Source organism: Nannospalax galili, unplaced genomic scaffold, assembly GCF_000622305.1.
Source record: "Nannospalax galili isolate Female #2095 unplaced genomic scaffold, S.galili_v1.0 scaffold237, whole genome shotgun sequence".
Lineage (NCBI taxonomy): Eukaryota > Metazoa > Chordata > Mammalia > Rodentia > Spalacidae > Nannospalax > Nannospalax galili.
The window spans coordinates 1941917-1965193 of NW_008339924.1; the positions used below are offsets into that span (position 1 = coordinate 1941917).

At 50.0% G+C, this 23277-nt stretch overlaps 1 protein-coding gene across 1 annotated transcript in view; it reads left to right on the top strand.

The window, feature by feature from the left end:
- Shank3 (SH3 and multiple ankyrin repeat domains 3) overlaps positions 1-23277 on the top strand; it is a 59427-nt gene that overhangs the window by 26602 nt on the left and 9548 nt on the right. Inside the window, exons 12-21 of the mRNA XM_008834799.3 lie at positions 923-1036; positions 5897-5972; positions 6225-6307; positions 6707-6831; positions 6937-7069; positions 8016-8096; positions 12772-12795; positions 16186-16316; positions 16882-16966; positions 20879-23135. Of these exons, the coding sequence (XP_008833021.1) occupies positions 923-1036; positions 5897-5972; positions 6225-6307; positions 6707-6831; positions 6937-7069; positions 8016-8096; positions 12772-12795; positions 16186-16316; positions 16882-16966; positions 20879-23135 (3109 nt within the window). The remainder of the gene's footprint in view (positions 1-922; positions 1037-5896; positions 5973-6224; positions 6308-6706; positions 6832-6936; positions 7070-8015; positions 8097-12771; positions 12796-16185; positions 16317-16881; positions 16967-20878; positions 23136-23277) is intronic.

Genomic DNA, 23277 nt, shown 5'->3' on the forward strand with positions numbered 1-23277 from the left:
CGTGAAGGGTGAGGGGCGCGGGGGGGAGGCGGGGGGGGCGGGGTCGGGCGCGTGGCCGAGCCGATGCCATTTTGGGGTCTCTGTGGTCGGGATGTCCCTGGTCATTATACCATGCAGCCGCGTCGGGAACCCTGTGTCCGTGGCCCTGGTGTTCATGGGCTCCTGTCATGTGGCTCGCTGTCATGGTAGAGGCATGGCTCTTGTTTTGGGGCGGTTCTTGTCATGATGGGGGCCAGCGACACCCAGGTCCCTGTGTTGGGAGGACCCTAACCCATTACAGAGCTCCCGTGCCTTGTGTGGTTCCTCTGTCACTTTTGGGGCTTATTCATTGAAAATCCTTGGGATACAGGTGAGGGAGGACTTGCCCAATCTTGGGGGAGATCTGTGATAAGAGTGGTTCTGTGTACCATGCACATTTCTTTCATGGGTGCTGCCTGTTTGGGGGAGACAATCCCCTCTTATGGGGCTGTCTATCATTATTGGGGTCCTACTTTGGGCACTGTGTATCTTTGAGATAGAAGTAGTTGGGAGGACATTATGTGGTTTACTCCACTGGCCACTCCACTGACCCTGAGCTCTTGGCAGTGACCCTTGGGTGGATGTCAGTTGCCATGGTGGGGGAGAGTGGTCACTGGGGGCAGGAATGGCAGTATGGCCCCTGCCTCTGCCTCTGTCCTCCTTAAGTGTGTCCATCTGTGTCTCTGTCCTCCACATGCCCATCCTTTGCTAAGTCCATCTGTTCAATTCTCTCTTCTGTACAGATCCAGAATCTTCCAAAGGAAAAAACTAGGAGAGTGTGGGATGGGAAGGAGAGCCAGGGGTAGGGTCATGGGCAGAACCTGAGTCTCAGGTGGCAGGGAAGTGGGTACCCTGCACCTCTGCTCTACTCTGCCCTGACAACCTGTCTGGCTTCTTCCTCCAGTGCTCAGCATCGGGGAGGGCGGTTTCTGGGAGGGGACCGTGAAAGGCCGTACAGGCTGGTTCCCAGCTGACTGTGTGGAAGAGGTGCAGATGCGACAGTATGACACACGGCATGGTAAGTGACCCTCTTTCCCCAGGCAGCTCCCAAAGGGCACATGCTTCCAGTTTCCTTTGGTCTTCTTGATGACAAATCTAGATGTTCACAAAGAAAAATCTGAGAAGTAATCTCAAATATACTCCAGATACATACAAACTTGTACATGTACACACAGTGTGGGCATTAATGCTTCTACGTAGGAACATGAATATGTGAACCGGACATTTCACTCCCAGTGAAGAACTTTTGCCATGTAAACAGGAAGGTATACTGTCATGGTTGTCCTCAGTATGTTGGTACATGAGTCCCCCATGACAGTGACCACCCCTCCTGGCATAATCTTCACAGGAATACCAGATACTTGTAGCTCCCAATTCATGTGCAACTGGCAGGCAAGTAAGGAGGTCAATGTGAGAAAAGAGGCATTTTTCCAAAGTGGACAGATTGTCCAAGTGGGCAGAGCAGGAGGCTCAGCCTCCTGGACCAGCCAAGAGGAAATGAGGCCAGTTGGGCCCCAAGGAGTGGTTGGGGTACTCTGGGGTTGGTATGGTCTGAGGGCAGCTGGTGAAGGATGATCCCTATCCTTATAGCAGGGAAGATGTGAAGGTGAAGGCTGCAGTTCCTGGTGTTGCTGAGAAGCTGTGGTCCAATCCTGCTGTATACCTGGGTTTAGAGGAAGGATCCCTTTAGGTGCTGGTGGAAACGTGGCTAGTCCTGTGGAGCCCCTTGGGCTGGCTACATGTCTGGGGTATACTCTTATTGAGTCCTTGATTGATGATGTTACTTCTGATCCAGAGAGTGAGTAGAACCAATGAACCCTTCCTGAGTTGTGGTTCTCACTTGTTTTCAGTGGTGTGTCTGGATCAGGGTACACATGTCCCTCCCTCTACACATGGAGGGCTTGGGCCCTGGGTTGTGGTGGTCCCCTACCCAAAGTTGATAGTTTCCAAGGGGAGTCTATATCCATGTGGCCAGGAACCTTTGCCCTGTGCCAAAGTTGGTTGAGGCCTAGGTTGACAGGCATTCACTTCTTAACCTACTGCTAGCTAGGTGCCTTGCCGTCTTGCTTGGCTTATCCATATCCATGCCCTACCTTGATGACTCCTCATGGGTTGTTGGTATAGAACAGAATGGTCCCCCGTATTCACTGCTTGTGGAGGGTGGATAGAATGGCATCCAGGTGGGAATGGTTTGTGCCCTAGTTCCAACAGGACGGAGGAAAGGGACTAGAAAGGGACAGGGACTACACACCTGTTGAATAGGAACTAGTCTTGGGCTTTCCCATAGGAATGGAGATAAGGTTCTGAGAACTGTGGCTCCAGGAACATTTGGACCTTGTTCTGAAGCTGAGGAAGAAGTGGAGTTTGAACTGGAGTCAGAATCTGAAAGGAGCAGATGTTTCTCAATTTTGCTCTAAGCTGGACCTTGTGGTGGCTGCCAGTGGTTATGGCAAGTGTTCCAGTTTGCGTGTAGCAGAGACCATTGAGAATGGGAGATCCAGAGTGCCTGAGACTTCAAAGCAGAGGTGGTGTTTAGGCTGACGCCTCTGGATGGTGTCCAGAGGATTCCATCCATGTTTGTAGGGATCCGGCACAGTATTCTAGAGCAGTGCGTGTTGGCAACTTCTTTACTTGAGTAGTACCAGGCACGATTTTAGAATTTTTACATGTATGAAGTTGTGGGCATGTCCCACCAATCCTGGGAGGCGGAGCCAGTGGTTAGTATGTTTCTGGGGTGTTATCAGCCATGAGAGGCAGGGGATACTTTGGCTACATGGGCTGTTAGCTTTGTAAGTAGCAAGTAGGAAGGCTGGCACATGAGGCTAGTCAGCTGTCTTTAGTTAGGGTCAAGGTAATGAATAGTTTTTGTAGTAGGAGCTGACTAGGCAGATATTTTAGGATATGGGTCAAGATCTGGGTAGGACAGAGCAGAGGTGAATAGGGTGGGTCAAGGTCACGGAGAAGGGAGAGGGTCACAGAGCAGCTGGTGTGGGAGTGCCGTAGCTCCTGAAGGCTTCATAGCCGTCACAGGACTCCTAAACAGGGCCACAGCTAGCATAGGTGACCTAGGGGAGTTAGATTCAAAAGTACCTGGGTGAATGGATACTACACGGGTAGACATAGTGTAAGGGTCCTGCTGTGGCTCCCTTTAGGGAGGGGTAAGGAGCAGTAATGGCTTCCCTTTGACCTCAACTGCAGGCCTAGCCTGTTATTCTGGTCAGAACTTCCTGTCTGGGACCCAGGCTGAGTTGTGCTAGAGGGCAGAGGATATCTCACCAATAGGAACCTGCTTCCAGCAGGCCCAGATCCAGATCCACCCCCCCCCCAAAAAAAATGTCTGATTCAGGAACCAGAGTGGGAACAGAGGAGAACTTTAATGATTAAGGATAGCATACAAGCTAGGTGAACATCTGCCAAAGGACTAGGAAACAAGTCCTGGTCATTAACTGAGAAGAGAAGTCAGCCTCCCACAGGACTGAAGCAGGTAGAGAAAGTTGAGCTGTGAGGTTGGGAAATGTTGACACCAGTTAGTGCAAGGACCTTGAGGCCCAGTATACCTGCCCACGTTGCTTACCCTCTCTTTTCTGGTATGTTCCTCACTTGGGGCCAGTGCTAGATATATTCCCTTCAGCTGACTTTCATGTGTGTGATTAATAAAATTGGAAATGAATTTGTATTATAATAGTTTGCCCGGTTGACAAATTTAAAAATGAGAGGCTTTGAAGTAGGAGCTGATCAGGATAGGGTTGTTTAACTATGCATCTTTTTTAGGATCAGGGTTAAGATCTGGATAGGGCAAATCAGAGATGGGTAGGGTGGGCCAAGGTCACGAGGTAGAGGGCCACAGAGTTGCTGGAACTGGAGGCTTCTGCATAGCACAGCTCCTAAATCGGTTTTGTCTAGGATAGATAACCTAGGGGAGTGGATCATTCTGTGAGCATATCTGTGATTGAGTGAGCCTGAAGAAGGATGTATTGGAGGGCAGGAGTAGTTTGAGGCCCCACTTGTATGATGATGAGGCTTCACCTGCATTGGTTTTGGGAACAGGGATGGCAAGTGTGGGTTTGCCACTTAGTCATGGTGGGCCATGTGGGAAGGAGATGGGAAAGGAGCTGATGAGGCCAGAGTGATAACAGGCTACCTAGGACTCAGGGCCTTCCAAGAAGATTCTTCCTGTTGTGTAAAGAAAAGCTCAAAGGGAACACCTGCCTTATTGAGAATCACATACCTGGTGGTAGAATCCTGAAATCTGGACCAGTACTTTTCCTGATAGCTGTGTCATATGACCTGAAGATCATCCTGTCCCATAGAGCCACTGTTTCATCCCTGTTTGTGTCCATTTGTCCTTTGACATGCATGTTCCTTCTGCTCCAGCTGCACAGGCTCTGCACTGTTCCTGCATACTCCAGGTTGATGCTTTTTGCATGGGCTTTGCCTTGACTGCTCCACTTCTAGAAGCCCTTCACCCTCATATCTACAGGCTGTTCCCTTGCATCTCTGGGCTTTTGCTTAGCTCTCCTTTCTGGTGAGGCCTTTGCTGTTCCTATTACTGCACTTAAAAAAAAAAAGATTTTAAAATTATTTTTATTTTATGTGTATGGGTGTTTTGCCTGCATGTATGTAGGTGTGCCCATGTGTGCAATGCCTGTGGAGGTCAGAAGAGGTGCTGGATCCCCTAGAACTGGAGTTTCAGATGGTTGTTAGCTGCCATGTGGGTACTGGGAAGTGAACCTGGATCTTCTGCAAGAGCAGCCAGTGCTTTTAACCAATTGAGCCACCTCTCTAGCCCTTGTACCTTTCTTTTTTTTAATACATCCTTTTCCTGCTTTCTTTTCTCTCAAGTGCTTTGCATTTATTTAAACTCTTGAGAATAGCTTATCAACGATTCAAAGGCAGAGACTTTATTCTTTGATATATTCCTGTAGCCTAAAATAAACAGTATCTGGTATGTAGTAGAAGCTTAGTAAATGCTTATGGAAGTGAAAAACGAGTCTTAAGAAGTGTTACATTGCAAGAGAGAACGAGAGGAAGATGCTGAGGGATGAAATGGAAAACAGTGGCAGTGCCATCCTGAGGGCCTTCTGAGGCACTGCAAATGGAGCCAGAGGAGCCATTCTGAAGCCTAATGTCTTGGTTGTGGATTGAAATGACATCTGCAAGGCTGAGCAAGGCCTTAGATCCTGGCCAGTTCCATAGTGTCCATGAGGAATTTTGAGATCAAAGAACAGATGGGGACAAAGTTCTATGGAATCCAGTGAAATCAGGGGAAGGGACCCAGCTATCTTTTCCCTGTTCCCTGAGGTGGCATTATCTAGCTGCTATGAGGAATTCAGTGAACACACTGAGATGTTTCCATACTGGTATACATGGGCTGATAGCACATAACATATATTGTACTAGCCTAGCCCTTGTACACACTCTGAGTCACACAGATACATGTGTACATTACTGATGACTAGGTTACATACAGATAATAAGTGTAAATACAACATTTAACCACACTGGGTCACAGACACACATAAGTATCAACACAGCATTTACACATGACTGTGAGGCACATAGACATGTACTCTTAGCTCTAAGGCTTGCTGACTGGACTAGCCTGACCTTGTTTGGTTTCCTGTGTCTAACTGCATGTTAAGGAGAAATGAGCAAGGGCTGCTTTCCCCTTGGGCCTTAACTCTCAGAGACCAGAATTCTTTGTATGGTTCTCTGATTCTTAGTACTTCTGGGCCTAGAACCCCAAGATTTTCCCCCTCTTTGGTAAAAAAAAATAGGCCCTAGAGTTTGTGTGGATAGAGACTGATTAATGTAGTTGGGGGGAAGTTCACCCAGGTGGAGGCCATGACCATTCCTCAGCCTCTGATATTTCCTCCAGAAACCCGGGAGGACCGGACGAAGCGTCTTTTCCGCCATTACACTGTGGGCTCCTATGACAGCCTCACTTCACACAGGTACTGGTAGGGGTTGGGGCAGGGATGCGGAAACATAGGGACACTGGTTGGGTCTGTGTATATGGCACAGAATGTGTGATGAAAGGGGTGGAGGGTGTAGGAGGTGGGAGGTGGTCAAGGAGTGAATACCTAGCCACCTGTCTTTTTTGTCGTCTTCTGAGGTATACTGTGCCTTTGGGACCCTGTAGGGTCAGCCTGGCTGCCAGGTTCCTTGCAGGGCTCTCCTCACGCAACCCTGCTTTCCTCTGTCAGCGATTATGTCATTGATGACAAGGTGGCTATCCTGCAAAAACGGGACCACGAGGGCTTTGGCTTTGTGCTCCGGGGCGCCAAAGGTAATAATGGTGTGGGTGCCATGAGGGTGCCAATGCTGGGAATGTTTTTTGTGTCCTGCCTCTGCTCCTTTCCTTGTTTAGCCCCTCTCATCCTCTGCTGTGGTTGTATGTCTTGGTTTGAAATGTACCAGTATGAGGCAGCAGGTCTCTCCCTTTACTGTATTCCATTCTCTTGTCAGGAGCCTAACAGAGTAGGGGCTTTTTTATTGAGGGTGAATGGGGGACTTTGCAGATGGATGTGTGTTGATGTACTGGTTTGGGTACCCCCACCTGCTACCTATCATACCCTAGTTTTCTCTGCTCCAGTAGTCATGTATCTTAAGGTTGTTGAGGTTGCCGTGTGGAGCCCCCTTTACCTGATCTGTGCTTGTAAATGCCTTTTATCTTGCCCTTCTGCAGCAGAGACCCCCATTGAGGAGTTCACCCCCACACCTGCCTTCCCTGCACTCCAGTACCTTGAGTCTGTGGATGTAGAGGGTGTGGCTTGGAGGGCTGGGTTGCGCACTGGGGATTTTCTCATCGAGGTAAGGCCCATCCTGATCCTGTCCAGCAAGGGGGAGGTGGCTGCTAACTCCCAAGCTCTGAGTGGGTACACTTAAGCACACCACATATCAACTTGTCTGTCTCAGGTGAATGGAGTGAACGTTGTGAAGGTTGGACATAAGCAAGTAGTGGGTCTGATCCGTCAGGGTGGCAATCGCTTGGTTATGAAGGTTGTATCTGTGACCAGGAAACCAGAAGAGGATGGTGCTCGGCGCAGAGGTGAGGCCTTAGGCTGCTGACCTTGTCCAGGTACTCTAACCTTGGTTCCTGCCCCTAGCCGTTTGATCTCAGGCCTATATTCTCTCTCCATTCCTGATCTTATACTGCTGACATAACATTCCTGCCTGAGATTAGAGGAAATGCCCACATTTGCTACCCACATCCTTTGTGTTAAATGCCTGACCCCTCACCAGGCCTCTGACTCCTGACCTTAAATTCCCCATCCTTAAATCTTTGTCCCCTCCTTCAATGAGTGCCCCTGCCCTGTCACGGTAAAGCCCTCCTTCCTGAAGCCAGCAGCTGCCTGGAGGCCGGGTTGTCATGGTAACTGTGAGGTTGACGCTGCTGCTGCTGCTGCTTATTGTGCGGGGAAGGGGGAGGCGGCACCTGAGGGAAGAGGAAAAGCGTCTTCTCCCTGTGCCGACGCCAAAGAGGCTGCACAGCCTGGGCCCAAGAAGCTTTGCCGTGGCCTAGCCTAGGCCTGTAGCTTCCCTGGTCACACTGTGGTCCCACAAAGAGCAGTGGTGCCTGGGCCTGAGGAGCTTTGGGCAGTCAGGAGGTAGCCTGGCAGGAGATCCACCCAGCCCCCCATGGGTGGTGCCTACTCACTGGGCCTGTGGAGCCTGCAGGGTGGATTCTCAGGCCAGAGCCAGCCAACACCCTGACCCCTGCTGGTACGTTTGACTGTCTGCCATCTGTGGCTTTGGCTCTGGGGATCTCAAGGGCCAGAGGCCCAATTGCCTTGGCCCCAGTGCTACCCGAGGTCCTCACACCATGAAGAAGTTTGCGTCTAGCCGCAGTCTGAACAAGATCTTGGCACAGTGTGACTCGTCTTCACGGGAGTACGAGGAGATCCAGGCAGTGGAGCGCAAGTGGCATTTGCACCTAGCCACGCCTCGCCGCCTGCTGCTAGACAGGAGGGCCAAGGCCTCCCTCTTCTTTGCAGCCCCACCACCCCCGAAGAGGGCTCCCAGTACCACACTGACCCTGCGTTCCAAGTCTATGACGGCCGAGCTGGAGGAACTTGGTGAGCATTGGGTGTAGACAGCAGGTGGGTGGCCTACGATGGGGTGGCCAAGTTGAGGTGAAGACAGGCAGTGTGGGAGGGCAGTGGTGCTGAGCTGGGGCTAAGGCCAGGTAGAAATAGAAGGGAGAGAGAAAATGGATGCAGGGGCAGATCAGCAGTTAGAGTAGGTGCTGGAGCAATGGGGAAATTGGGCATCTGAGGTGAGGAGTGGGATGGCATATGATGGGGTGAGGACCCAGGGCAGGGTGAGGAACTAGAGATGGACGGATGTTTGGGTTCCAGTGTCTGGCCCCATAGCATGTGTGCACACTTGCATATATGTGTGTGCTAGTGCTGCCTCTGGCTCTCAACATTTCCACTTTGACTTTGCTCCTGCATTTCAGCCTAACTGGGATGAGCAAGTGGTTGGTCAATCTGGAGTCTGATCCTGGCTCTGTTTATCCTCAGCTAGGTCATCTTTGTGTTTGTTTTATCTGTTGGTGCGTGTTCAGTCGTTTGCCAAGTGAGTCTCCTGACCTAACAGAGACATTGTGAGCCCCTGTATTACAGTGAGGGGAGGGGGTCTTGTGAACTTTAGGAAGTGGACAAAAGTATGTTAAGCTTTGATAGATACAGTCCCAGGTTGACCATAAATAGCCTCATTGTGGGCATGTCCTGATGTATATGACTGTGTCCTTACATGTGACAGTTAACCAGCCTTATCATGAACATGTCCCATGTATATGACACTTCCCACATACATGATCATATATGTATGACAGTTATCAGCCTTGTCATGATCATGTCTCTTGTGCATGGCCACCATGTCTTGACATGTGACAGTTACCAGCTTTCTCATGAGCATGTCCCATGTGTATGACCATTATATCTGGACATGTATGGAAGTTACCAGCCTTCTCATGAGCATATCTCATGTGCATGACCATTTCATCCAGACATGTGACACTTAACAGCCTTGCATAGGTGTGTCCCATGTGTATGACCACCACATCCTTACATGTATGATAATTACCAGCTTTCTCATGGGCACATCCTATGAGTATCACCACCGCATCCTGGCATGTGGCAGTTACCAGTCCTGTTATGGACATGTCCCATATACATGACTATATCTTAACATGTATCCATTACCAGCCTCATCACAGGCATGTCCAATATGCATGACCACATCTTGACACACAGGACAGCTACTGTCTCTCATGGGTGTGTCTTGATAATATGTGATTGTATCCTCATTGTGGGCATATGCTAATACATGTGATTATTAAGAGCCATGCCGTGGGTGCATCTTAAATAACAACAATCTCATGGTGGGTGTATCCTAATACATATGATGGGTTGAAATACCTTTTGCTTCCATGGTCTGAGCCTAGTCTCAGTCCCAGACTTTGCTCTGTCTTCAGTCATGAAAGGATCCCTTATCCTGGTTCCCAGAACTATCCCTGCCTTTGTTCATGGACTGAGTCCCGTTCTGAGCAGGTGCTTTGACTTCAGTTTAGTTCACTTTGAAAAGCAGTTATCAAGATAGAGTGGGCTGACATGGTCAGGATTTTCCTTGACAAAACTGTTCTAAATAAAATTAAAACTATAGATATTGGTATAAAGGAGGAATTCTCAGGTCTTAGAAATGATGCAGGAAATCAAAGCCAGAGGAACTGGAAACTGGTGCTTCTTGCTCCTCATGGAGGTTCCAAGAGCAGTGTTGCGCTCTGCAGCCCTACAAGGCTAGAAGATGTGCTATGGGCCTGTGAGAGACAAGAAAGCCAGAACCAAGCACAGGGACTGGAATTAGCATAAAAAGAGCTGGAGATGAGAGAAGACTATGAGAGTGAAATAAAAGATTTAAGTTACTATAAAGGCAAGAGAACTAACAGAATTAGTGAAATTACAGGACAAGAGGAAAAACAATAAGCACATTTGGGAAGAATCCATAAAAAACTGTTACTGAAAAAACAGTTACAGCTAATAAGGATCTATGGTTTGGATAACACAGATTCAGCTGAAAACAAAGCAGTGAGTAGTAAGGTCAGCCTGAAATTACCTATCATCAGATCAGGAAGCAGATGAGGTGGATATCAAAGAGCAGTTGGGGGACATGAGAACAAGCAAGGAGACCTCAACATCTTCTTGGGGAGCTCTAGAGAAAAAGAATAAAAAGGCTAAGAATTTCCTTAAAGTGAACAGAGATGTAGGACTCTGTTCTGAATATATTTATATCTATATCTCACAAACAAATACGTGTCTAGATCTGTCAGAGTAAAACTTTTAGAATACCGTAGACAAGCAGAAAAAAAAAATAAAACTACCAGAGAAGGGGTTAGAGTGAGCCAGTTGACTTAGAAGTGAGCAATGGTTTGACTGACTACAGACTTTTCATCAGCTGTGATAGAAGGCAGAAGATGGAAAATAGAGTGAAGATACCTTCCTACCTAATTATATACCCCAAGCCAAACCTGCTGACTTGAGTGAGCAGAGACACCAGAAGACCTTTGACTTTAGAGTCTAATCCAACCCAGGTTAGTCACAGGAAGCTGACCTGTGATAATAGATCAGTAAGCCAATGGGAGTAGATAGCTGAGTCTGATTTGATACCAGACAAGATTGGTGCATGGTCCTAGAGTCTTGCTAGAAGCTGCTACATACCCAGATCAGAGTAGACACTTCTACTCTTGCACAAAGAGGTGTTAGTCATCCTGAGCTCTGCAATCAGGGATCTAGAGACTCAGCCCTGTGAGAGTGGAAGAGTTTCTTCTGGCTTTGACTTCTGCCTGCAGAAGCAGGAGCAGAAGTGAATCTCCCCCTCAGTTCTAGAACCTTGAGAGAGGGTTACCGCAGTTGTGCTGCAGACATTGGGCCAGAGGAGCAGGGTATTAGGTTGTTTCTGAGCAGAGTCTCAAGGGGTGTGGGAGTAGCTCAGTAGGAACCTTTGCCTACAGTTCTGGACCCAGGGTCATAGCTGTTGAATTTGGAACCAGGTTCTAAATGGTGCCATGTTGAGAGAAGGGCCAGGTAGTTTGGAGGTTAGAAAGTTATTCTACCCCAGAAGACATCATTGCCTACCTCTTGACCTGGCCCCTCTGGGAATACTTGGTTTGAAGAAGGCAGCTCAACATCAGGGTTCCCCAAGTGCCTAGAGAACATCCTACAATCCAGTGTTTGTGCTTTTTATGTTTGAGACAAGGCCATTCTATGTAGCTCAGGCTGCTGTTAAACTATCTGTGCCTCCTTAGTGCTTGGATTTCAGGTATTCACCATGCCTGTTTTTTTAAAAGGTAAAATAAGATATGTTGAGTGGGCACTGTTACAAACATGTCCATCCTGCCAGTCACTGATGGAACCTTTCAGGAATCATGTCTATCAAAAAGATGACCTGACCACCTGGAATAAAAAGACAGTATAAGGTGAGGGTTGCAAAGGTGGAGGCTCATACCCAGGTGGCTCATGGTGTGTGGAGGATGAGGCAAGTTCCTGTAGAAGGAAGAAGAGGGATGAGTTCCTGGGGGCTAATGGGGTAAGTAAAGGCTGATAAAAAAAATGGTTGCTGGCAGAAATGAGTGGGAATTTTGTGGGGTGGCACATACCTGTAATCCTATCACTTAAGAGATTGAGGCAGGAGGAATGCTGTGAGTTCCACTCGTGTCTGGGCTACAGAGTGAGTTCAAGGTCAGCCTGGCCTATGTTGTAGGACCCTGTCTTCAAAGAAAGGATAAAGGGTTGTCCACGAGAGATGGGAGGAAGGAGGAAGGAAGCACACACCTCACCCCTCACTCCATTCTCTTTCTAGTCTGGGGCTTCTTTCTTTACCATGTACATATCTCCTCAGATTGAACCAAGGACATGATGGACTCAGAGGTTAATCTAGGTTAGTCCTAGATCTGGACCTGGTGGGACTAAGCCCCTTCTGTTCATCTACTTAGGAGAAATCAAGACTTCCCTATAATTTCTGGGCTTCTTTTTCTTTTGTGATGAGACATCAGGGCAGGTCCCTGCTACTGCTTTAGTCTGGAAAAGATTTCTCTATCAAACGTGTCTGTTTCTAGAAAACTTGCTTTGGAGTATGGAGGGATAGCTCAGTAGTAGAGTGCTTACTCAGTGTGTTCAAGTCTCTGGTTTCCATCTGCAATACTGTGAAACCAACCAACAACAACAATAACAAAACCAAAACCAACCAACCAAACAAACAAAACCCAAACCAAACAAAAAACCTACTTTGCACAGAATGCTCACAGGTAGCCATCTTGGTTAACAGTGGCTTCTGAACTTAGTTTTTATAGTCATATGTCTTTGTTCTGAATAAATATTTGACTAATCCAAGTATGGCTTAATTGTGCATATCTCCATGTGTGTTCATAGGTGCATGTGTACACATTTGCTTGTGTGCATGTGTGTGCATGCATATGCATGTGTATGCCTACATTCCTGCTTATAGTCCAGCATATATACTCCAGGATATATTGCTGCTTTTGCTTATTCCTTTCTAGAGTTTCAGAGTCTTGGTAGGTTTCTTTTCCTGGTCTAAGAAGGAGGTATAGGTGGGGACAGACCTGTGAAGTCTGGTTGTTGGGGAGGTGGGAGTGGAGGGGATAGGGATGGGATACCATAGTGCAGAATGGGCCCAGGTGCTATGGGATAAGGCCTGCCTCTTACCCCTTTTGCTCTGTTTCTCAATTCCAAGCCTCTATTCGGAGAAGAAAAGGGGGTAAGTCATTCACTATGTTTCTAGGTTCAGCTTGCCTGCCTCTGCTAAGAGGTATGGGGTGTGAGGAGGCTCCAGTACAAGTCAGAGTGGTCTAGAATATGTCATACCCTCCTGTCCTCCCTGGGGATCTGGTAGGGACATGGTGAAGGGCCTTGGAAGGATGGATGGGGAGTTCCGAGAGGAACAACTGGGATTAGCAGGGAGGTGCAACTATGGTCCTTGTGGGCTCAGGTGACCTAGGGAATGTGGTTTATAGAGATAATCTGGTAGGGAGAAGGTAGGAGATCCCCTGATGTAGGAGGCCCTTGCAGTTGTCGTGGCCCAGAATGGGCAAAGGGAAATCTCTGAGTACTAGGCCATGGAACTTAGGGGAACCTGGTAACTGGGCTGTGTTCAGATAGTGATGTCAGGGTGTTAAGCTCTGTCCTGTGCTGCATCTTTTGTCTTTTCCTTTGCCTGGGCCATGGGCTTCAATCTCATGCTGGCTAGTTGTAGGTCTGAGCCCAGAGCAGTGCTGCTTCAGAACAGGGATCTGAATCCCACAGCACTGGGAAAGGAGCTGAACACTGCTGCCTAGAATCCTCCCAAGCTGTTGACTTTACTACCCCCTCTAAAGGCCCCACCCCTGTGCCCTTTCAGACTCTTTCCCATGTGACTTTTGTGTCCAGGCTGGCTGCAGGGAACAGTGTCCATGTTGGGATAGAGGTACCAGGGCCTGGGCTAGGTACTAAGATCCAGAATCTGGGGAGGTCTAGGGGCCTGGCTTCTGCTGCCTCTTCTGCCTCTTGAGTGGATGGGAGTCAGGCTCAGATAGACCCAGAGCCCTAAGTGTGTGGTTTTACTCATTGTCTGTGTATCTAGTCTCTCTCTATCACTCTCCTCTGATGCATTACATTTTGCCTGGGCAGGGGGGACTCTCTGCTCTTAGCATATGACCAGCAGGCACCCCCTCCCCAAATCTTCTGTTGCTCAGATCTCTTGTTTCCTGTACTAAAAACAGATGAGGTCTCCTCCAAGAATCCCTTTCTCCTTGTCCTTGGGGGAGTCAAGCAAACTATTTCCGAAATATCATAGCTCTGTCCTTCAGTGTATTAGTGCACCTCCTGCAGCTGTGTGGGAAGTGACTGATTTGTCACTACCATGTATCCTTCTTTTCTCCCCTGCCCTGCACCCAGGTGGTCCCAGGGCAGTGGGGGTTCCTGGTTCCGAAGGGCTTTATTTCATTTTTAGGTATCTAAATTAGTTAGGATTATGTTTTATAATTTTGTTGGGGATTTATGTTGGGGGAAAAGTCTTCCAACTTTTCTGCTATAGAATCAATAATTATTTCCCTTTTGGAAATAATTCTTGGTTGGCCCCAGCAGCACTGCCTTATGACCCCAAACTTTGTGTTCACATTGCTTAGGTGTCTGGGAGCAGGTTTTATTGGACTTTTTAGTTAGAAATATATATTCTCTAAGCCCATGACTCAGGTCACAGTGTGCCTTAGTGGGAAAAAAATGTCACCAAAATCTCATGGACTTTTCTTTCCTGCAGTTTCTGGATAACATGGCCATAGAGGGGTTTATGCTCTGGGGTATTTTTCTGCTCCAGATTGCTCCTGGGTAAAAGAAGGGTGATAGTGGAATCTTGGATGTGTCCTCTGTGGCACACACCAAGGACTTGGCCAGGAAATTATCCACTTAGTTACAAAGACAAATGAGAAGACCTTTTGCATCTCTAGTCCCCTAGTCTGTATGTATTACAAGTTTTTCTGTAGAGGGAGCTGGCAAACTCCTGTGTTATGCAATGCCTGCAATGGCCAGAAGAGGGCATTGAATTCCTTGGAACTGGAATTATGAAATGATTGGTAGCTGTCAGTGTGGGTCCTCAGGAAGAGCAGCCAGTGCTCTTAACTACTGAGCCATCTCTCTAGCCAAATCTTTTTGATAAGCAAAGTACCATTCTCTCTTCCTTTTGGGGTGTGGTGTGTGTGTGTGTGTGTGTGTGTGTGTGTGTGTGTGTGTACAATGTAACTGTGTATGCACATGTGGAGCCTAGAGGTCCTTGTTGGGCATCTTCCCCAGTTGTTCTCTACCTTATTTTTGAGACTGGTTCTCTCATTGAATTTGAGCTCACCATTCTGGCTAGGCTGGCTGACTAGTGAGTCCTGGGACTCTATCTGTCTCCACCCTACCCCCTGCCTCCAGTGCTGGAGTTACAGGCATGTGTTACCATGCCTAGCTTTTTACATGGGTGTTGAGGATCTGAACTCAGGTCCTCATGCTGTGCAGCAAGCACTTCACCCTCTGAGCCACCCCCCAGCACCCTTCACTCACCTATTCTTAGCATATGGTCTATCTCTCTTCACTCACCAAGGTAAGCTATTCCTAGTGGGATCAGTTTTTTAAATATATATTTTTCAAAGTACCATTTTAAAAAAACAGTATCTTTAATGAAAGCTAAATGCAGATTTTCATTTTATTTATTTTTTTGTTTTTTTCTTTGTTTCTTCGAGACAGGGTTTCCCTGTAGCCCCAGCTGGCCTGGAACTCGCTATGTAGACCAGATTGGTTTCAATCTCACAGAAATCCACCTGCCTCTGCCTCCCAAGTGTGGGAATTAAAGGCATGTGCCACCATACTTTGCCACAGCTTTTCTTTTTATAATGGATGTGACAAGAATATGTGTCTGCTGCCTGGTGCCTCTCAACCAACTGGGCCTTGTTTAGGCATCTGCCTTACATGGATCTGATCTGCTTTCTGAGGAGTTTGGAGGGTCCTTTCTAGCACCATACCCATTCTTCTCCTTTCCTTACCTCCCACTTCACTGGAGCTGCCTTTCTTTATGGGTAAGGAGGAAAGAGCAGTGACCCTGTTTTGTATTAAACTACTTCTTAGGAAGTATTCCTCATCTGTCTGTTCATTCTTTGGTTATCAGCTTATTCACCCATTTGACAGCTCTTGTGGATACCTGTTTGAACATTATTAGACTCTGTCCCAGGGCAGTGATCCCACTAAGAATAGCTTACCTTGGTGAGTGAAGAGCGATAGACCATATGCTAAGAATAGGCACTAAGCAAAAGGTCGGGGGAGGGGAGTATATTGATCTAAGTGGTCTGTTCCCCTGCCTGATCTCCCTACGGTCAGTCATCATGGTCACTTCTAGTGTCCCCAGGGATACTTGGCATCGCTTCGAGTAGAGTCTGGCCAATGCAGGGGCTGGCTGGGTCCTGAGGTGTGGGGCCCTGATGGGATACAAGATTTGGGGCTTCACACAGTGAGGGGAGAGGCCCAAGCATGGGCAGGGCTCATTGATTCCTGTTAGTGCCGTGAGGCTGGACTAGGTAGGTGTGGCAATGGGGCCAAGGCAGCCCTAGGGCTGAGGTGGTATATCTCCTTGGCTGTGCAGAGAAGCTGGATGAAATACTGGCAGCTGCTGCAGAGCCAACACTGAGGCCAGACATTGCAGATGCTGACTCCAGGGCAGCCACTGTTAAGCAGCGGCCCACCAGCCGGAGGATCACCCCTGCTGAGATCAGCGTAAGCCAGCCTTGGGCCGGGGCTCTGGGATGGTCAGGTCCGGGCCTGGGGATCAGAGGGTCATGCACCTCTCTTCTGAGGTAAGATTTCTTCATTTGGTTCCCTTCTCCAAAGGAGGTGGAGCTCTCCATGGTCTCTCTGGGAGACACTTGGGACCATCTCAGCCCTTCAAATAGCCATAGTTAGCTCACTTCTATGGCTACAGTTTTAGTGTTTCTGACCTCAGGCAGCTACTATGTCACCCTAGGACCGCTAGGCTCCCCCAGCTCTGCTGGGCCCATAGCACAGCATGCCCCTGTTTAGAAGGTGCCCATACCCCACCTGGCACTTCCTGAACTACTCCCTCTTTATTCAGACTATGCCCAGGATCTGTACCTACCTTTTATACTGTGTCCATCTACACTACCAACAACAGTTCAGGCTCCAACTGAACGTGGGCACCAGTGCCTTTGAAGGAATGTGTGGGGTGTCTGGTCTCCAGCTTAGGAGAATGGGTGGGGCTGCATGGAGAACTGGGTGATCCAGTGCCCTGGAACTTCCATGTTCCCCCTCCCTGACCCTACAGTCCTTGTTTGAGCGCCAGGGCCTCCCAGGCCCAGAGAAGCTGCCCGGCTCTCTGCGGAAGGGGATTCCACGGACAAAATCTGTAGGTATGGCTGGGCTGAAGGGCTGCCTGGGGTTGGGAGGGCTGGGCTGGGCTGGGTGAATTTGGGTTGAAGGACTTCACTTCTCCCTGCCTACTGCATTTCGCTTATGGATCTGAGTTTGCTCTTCCTCTTGGAGATGTGCCATGGGAAGACACCCTTGAGATTCTTTCCCTAGTCTGCCTCTGCCCATTAATGGATGTCCCTTAGTTGTCCTCTTCCTGTCAGCCACTTCTGCCTCCCACAAATATCAGCTGCCATCAGGACAGCTGTGTGCTGTCCTGGCTCCTCTCTTGCAGCTTGAGTGCAGGTCCAGTTTCTTACCCTAGAATTGCCCTCTTTGAATCTACTCCCTACCTCCCCAGGTATTGCATTATCTCCTCCTTCACAGCTCATCTTCCCTAAAAAGTCACTTATAATTGCTCTCCTGCCCCTGTCTTCTCATAAGCCTGTGGCAGCTGAGTCTTTCCACAGCCAAATTAAAACTTCTTCTACCTGGAAGCCTGGGGTGGCCTCAGGGACCACTCCCCAGATGGATACTACTTGCTTTCCTCTTGCTTTTCCAACTGATCTCAGTTGGTATTTGTTTCTTTGCTCCCTCCTCCATGAAATTCTTCCTAGTATTGTGGGGGTGAGTTTCTTGCTCTCCCCTCCTTTCTGGCCATACTTACTTAGCACACCCAAACACTGGGCCATCTCAAGTCTTATGTCCTCAGCCTCCTTTCTCTTTGCCCCTCTTTACCTTGGAGCTTCATCATTCCCTGACACCATCTCACACCACCTTGGCTGCTTCCTCTTCTAATCCCAGGGTGGGACCTCTAATAAGCAGTACTTACTGCATGTGCCTCGGGCATGTAGTCTCCTTTACCTGCTGACCCATGCATTTGTCTACCTGCAGTGCTGCCCACTTGTCTGTCCACTTATCCATATATGCCCTACCACACCCACCACCTGTTCAACATCAGAGTAAGTGCCTGCTCAGCACTGATTACAGGCTGGACATGGGGTGTTTATTCATACTGGTTCATTTAATACCTACAACAACCCATATGCAGGGAAAATCATGTATTTTACCTAAGCAAGGAGAGTTAGGTCACACAGCTGCCCGGCCTATACTACCTATCCTCAAGCTAAACCACTGCCTAATCTTGAATTGAGCTCTTATACATCCAGGATCCCTGCTTATTGTAAACTGATCTTGGAATGGACCTGGGTTTCAGTTGGAAGGTGACATTATCTACAGATGAGTCAGTTCATCAGTTATATGGTGGGTGTCAAGGTATGCATACAAATGGGTCCTTAGGAAGTCTAACCACACCTGAGCATCAGCATTTGTACTTAGAATATAGGGTAATTAGGAGTTTCTCATTGTATGACACAGGTGCACTTACATACAAGCAGACAATACACTGATACACATAGAATAAAAATAATAAAATATTGTAAAAAGACACAGTTGTATGGCAGGGCCCTTCATGTACTGACAGTGATCATTTCTCTAAGTGGAAAGGCAGGGAAAGGCAACTGGTGAAACTGCAGTTACTTTGGAGCCAAGAGGTACTCCTTTTTGCCCTCCCAGGCCCAAACAGCATTCTCCATGGTTTCTTTCACTTCACTTGACAGGTTAGTGGTGGGTTGCATCCTTGCATTCTTTCTAACTGTTTGGCCCAGGCCTCATTGTCTTGTAAATGGTCCACAGCTTTGTCCTCCCTGTGTCCTTTTGCCCTGGATCTGCCCTCTAGCCTCTCCCTCTGGCAAAGGAAGCTTTCAGCAGCACAGTTATCACCTGAAGTCCCACCAACTGGCTGGGCTTATGTTATCTCACTTCCCCAGAGCACCAGTCCTATCCGGCTTTATTTGGGGACATGTGTTGCTGCCTCTCTGATACAGATCTTCTTCCCATACTCACTGTTGCTTACTTGTCTTCTCTCTTCCTAGATGGTCTTTCCTCAGCCCTGCCTAGTACCAGAGATGAGCACTGTAGGTCTAGACCTGTGACATTTGCTATATAGACCTCAAGTCCCTTGGCAAGCCTGCCAGCTCTTTCCACTGGCTCATTCTGCATACAACTTTCCACTGGGCCAGCAGGTGCTCCCCCATGGCTGACATACTGCCAGTTGCCAGCATGAGCATTGGCTGAATTGTCAGGCTCTTTGGGCTCCCATCACAGGTCATGGATGCATGCCTCCAGGCCCATAATACAACCCTTGGAACTTCAGGACTATAACCTGTGAAAATGGAGACTGCCTGAAGGGACTTCTCTGTTTTCCCCTTGAACATATGCTTGTGGAGAAGCTATGACAGTCCCTTGATCCATCCAGGCCATTTCTTGAGGCCATGAATACCCAGGAAGAAATTCTGCTCTTGCCTAGCAGACAGAAAGGGCCTTCCTTGGTGTCAACACAGACCCCTATTCCCTGCAGAGTAGGTGATTTTTCTTTATCCTAAGGTAGAACTTAGCATGCCCTACCCCTTTCATCTTTACACATCACTCCTGCCTTCAACATCTTTGAGGTAATATGAGTTCTTCCTGAATAGCTGTATCTAACATACATACTTTTAAATGTTTAGTGTTTGTTCCTGTGCTATGCAGGACAAGCCAGGCAGATCTAGAAATACCAATGGACCCCAACCACCTTCCTGGGTGTTGCTGCTTATTGCCTTGCAATGTAAACTATAAAATGGTCCTGTGACGGGGGAGATGGGTCTGTGATGAGAGATTCCTAGAGGTGACTTTGTGAAGCTGGAATTCAACCCTAAGTTTACAGTAAACCTACTCTTGCTATACCTGTGGCAGCAGAGCCAGAGATAGTGTGTCACCATGTAGTCTGTCTTCTGTTCTTTGGGTTGGACCACCTAGCACTTGCAGTCTCACTGTATATAATTGCACAGTTGTCTACATTATGTCTGACGGGACACCAGCGATTCTGTGAGGTTCTAGCTGGTTACTAGAGCCTAATGACATTTACAAACTGGAGGACAGGTTTAAGCCTGTGTAGGCTATGAGATAACAGACTCAAGAGGGGCTCACAGGCTGACTTGGGGTGACATAATTAGTAGGGGCAAAACTGAAACATACCTTGGGTGCTTGGTCTTCAATTCCAGTTTAGTTTACCCATCCATTCTTCCACCCACCTACGGAGCCTCCCTGAATTCTAACCTGTGGCTAGGGTATCAACCTCTTAGTCTCCTGCAGGCCAGTCCATGAGAGTTTTTCTAAGGAACCTGTGAGGCTGATTTCCCAGCCTCCCACCCTAGACATCAGCACCAGTTCTGCCATATTCATGGGCTGATTGCCATAGTCCTATTGTCCTCTCATCTGGGTTTTACTCTTGTTCTGGGGGTGGGAGGGGTGTACCTCTTTCTGACTATCTTCCTTCCTACCTCTGGTTGCCATCAGGGTCTCCCATTGACTCCTGCTGTTTCACTGGATGTTTCTGAGCTACCCTGTTCAGCCTTGAGTAGGAATCCCTAACCACCCTTAAAGTCCTCTGAGCTGTTTTGGGAGGCTTTCTCTACCTCCCTGGTGTCTTCTTATGGCTTGTTCCATGTCCACAGGGCTGGGGGAGATCTTTGTCTCAATCCAAATAGTCCAAGTGTGGATACTATCCCAGAGCCTCCACAGGAGCAGCCCTCCACACGGACTGGACTGAAGGCTCCATCCTGGGCCCTTCACAAGAGCTCACCCTACTTGAACAGGAGCCGAAACAGAGCTTGGGTGTCCTGGTATGAGACCAGACTGGCCTTTTGGTCAGAATGCCGGCTCTTCCTTTTGGCCATCTGTAGGCCCTGATCCCGTCCATGATGGGGCTGAGATGGCCCTGGGGTAGAGGCAGGATAGGACTGGCTGGGTCCACAGAGGCCTTTCATCAACTGGCCAGCACCCATGCCAGACTCACCTGGTCCCTCTATCTCCAGGGGAGGATGAGAAGCTGGCGTCTCTGCTGGAAGGGCGCTTCCCACGCAGCACATCAATGCAGGACACCGTGCGTGAGGGTCGTGGCATACCGCCCCCTCCGCAGACTGCCCCACCACCCCCACCTGCGCCCTACTACTTCGACTCGGGGCCTCCCCCTACCTTTTCACCACCGCCACCTCCAAGTCGAGCGTACGACACTGTGCGCTCCAGTTTCAAGCCAGGCCTGGAGGCGCGCCTGGGTGCGGGGGCCACCGGCCTGTATGAGCCTGGTGCGCCTCTTGGCCCGCTGCCCTACCCTGAACGGCAGAAGCGCGCACGCTCCATGATCATCTTGCAAGACTCAGCGCCAGAGGTGGGCGATGTACCCCGGCCCGCGCCTGCAGCCACGCCGCCTGAGCGCCCCAAGCGTCGGCCTCGGCAGTCAGGTCCTGACAGCCCCTACGCCAACCTGGGCGCTTTTAGTGCCAGCCTGTTTGCACCGTCCAAACCGCAGCGCCGCAAGAGCCCACTGGTGAAGCAACTTCAGGTGGAGGACGCTCAGGAGCGCGCGGCTCTGGCCGTGGGCAGCCCCGGCCCAGTGGGTGGAAGCTTTGCTCGAGAGCCCTCCCCTACGCACCGTGGGCCGGGGCCCCGGCAGGGTGGCCTTGATTACAGCTCTGGAGAAGGCCTTGGGCTCACTTTTGGCGGCCCTGGCCCAGGCAAAGAGCGACGCCTGGAGGAGCGACGTCGCTCTACTGTGTTCTTATCTGTGGGTGCCATCGAGGGCAGCCCTCCCAGTGCTGACCTGCCATCCCTGCAGCCTTCCCGCTCCATTGATGAACGCCTCCTGGGGACAGGTGCCACCACCGGCCGCGATCTGCTGCTCCCCTCCCCTGTCTCTGCTCTGAAGCCATTGGTCAGCGGCCCCAGCCTTGGGCCCTCAGGCACCACTTTCATCCACCCACTCACTGGCAAACCCTTGGATCCTAGCTCACCCCTGGCTCTTGCCCTGGCTGCGCGAGAGCGGGCTCTGGCCTCCCAGGCACCCTCTAGGTCCCCCACACCCGTTCACAGTCCTGATGCTGACCGCCCTGGACCCCTGTTTGTGGATGTACAGGCCAGAGACTCAGAGCGAGGGCCCCTGGCCTCCCCAGCCTTCTCTCCTCGGAGCCCAGCCTGGATTCCTGTGCCTGCTCGCAGAGAGGCAGAGAAGCCGCCCCGTGAGGAGAGGAAGTCACCCGAGGACAAGAAGTCCATGATCCTCAGTGTCTTGGACACATCCTTACAGAGACCAGCTGGTCTCATTGTTGTGCATGCCACCAGCAATGGACAGGAGCCCAGCAGGCTAGGGGCTGAAGAGGAGCTCCCAGACACTCCAGAGCTGACCCCAGCCCCTATGCAGGCAGCGGCTGTGGCAGAACCCCTGCCTAGTCCCCGGGCCCAGCCCCCTGGCAGCACTACAGCAGATCCTGGGCCAGGCCAGGGCAGCTCAGAGGAAGAGCCAGAGCTGGTATTTGCTGTGAACCTGCCTCCTGCCCAGCTGTCCTCCAGTGATGAAGAAACCAGAGAGGAGCTGGCCCGTATTGGGCTAGTGCCACCCCCTGAAGAGTTTGCCAATGGGATTCTGCTGGCCACCCCACCCTCTGGCCCGGGCCCCTTGCCCACCACGGTGCCCAGCCTGGCCTCAGGGAAGCCAAGCAGTGAGATGCCCCCTGCCCCTGAGTCTGCAGCTGACTCTGGAGTAGAGGAGGCTGACACTCGAAGCTCCAGTGACCCCCACTTGGAGACCACAAGCACCATCTCTACGGTGTCCAGCATGTCCACCCTGAGCTCAGAAAGTGGGGAACTCACTGACACCCACACCTCCTTTGCTGATGGACACACTTTTCTACTCGAGAAGCCACCAGTGCCTCCCAAGCCTAAGCTCAAGTCCCCACTGGGGAAGGGGCCGGTGACCTTCAGGGACCCGCTGCTGAAGCAGTCCTCGGACAGTGAGCTCATGGCCCAGCAGCATCATGCCGCCTCTACTGGGTTGGCCTCTACTGCTGGGCCTGCCCGCCCTCGCTACCTCTTCCAGAGAAGGTCCAAGCTGTGGGGGGACCCCGTGGAGAGCCGGGGACTCCCTGGGCCTGAAGATGACAAACCAACTGTGATCAGTGAGCTCAGCTCCCGTCTGCAGCAGCTGAACAAAGACACACGCTCCTTGGGGGAGGAACCAGTTGGTGGCCTAGGTAGCCTGCTGGACCCTACCAAGAAGTCACCCATCGCAGCAGCTCGGTGAGCAGGGCAATGTGGGGAGGGACCTGTCCCCCTGTCTTCTGTTTCTTTTGTTCATTCACAGGCTTTCCTCTTGTTCCTCCTCATTTTGTTCCATCTTTCGTCTGTCCATGGCACAGGTACCCCCCCCCCCCCTCCCCCT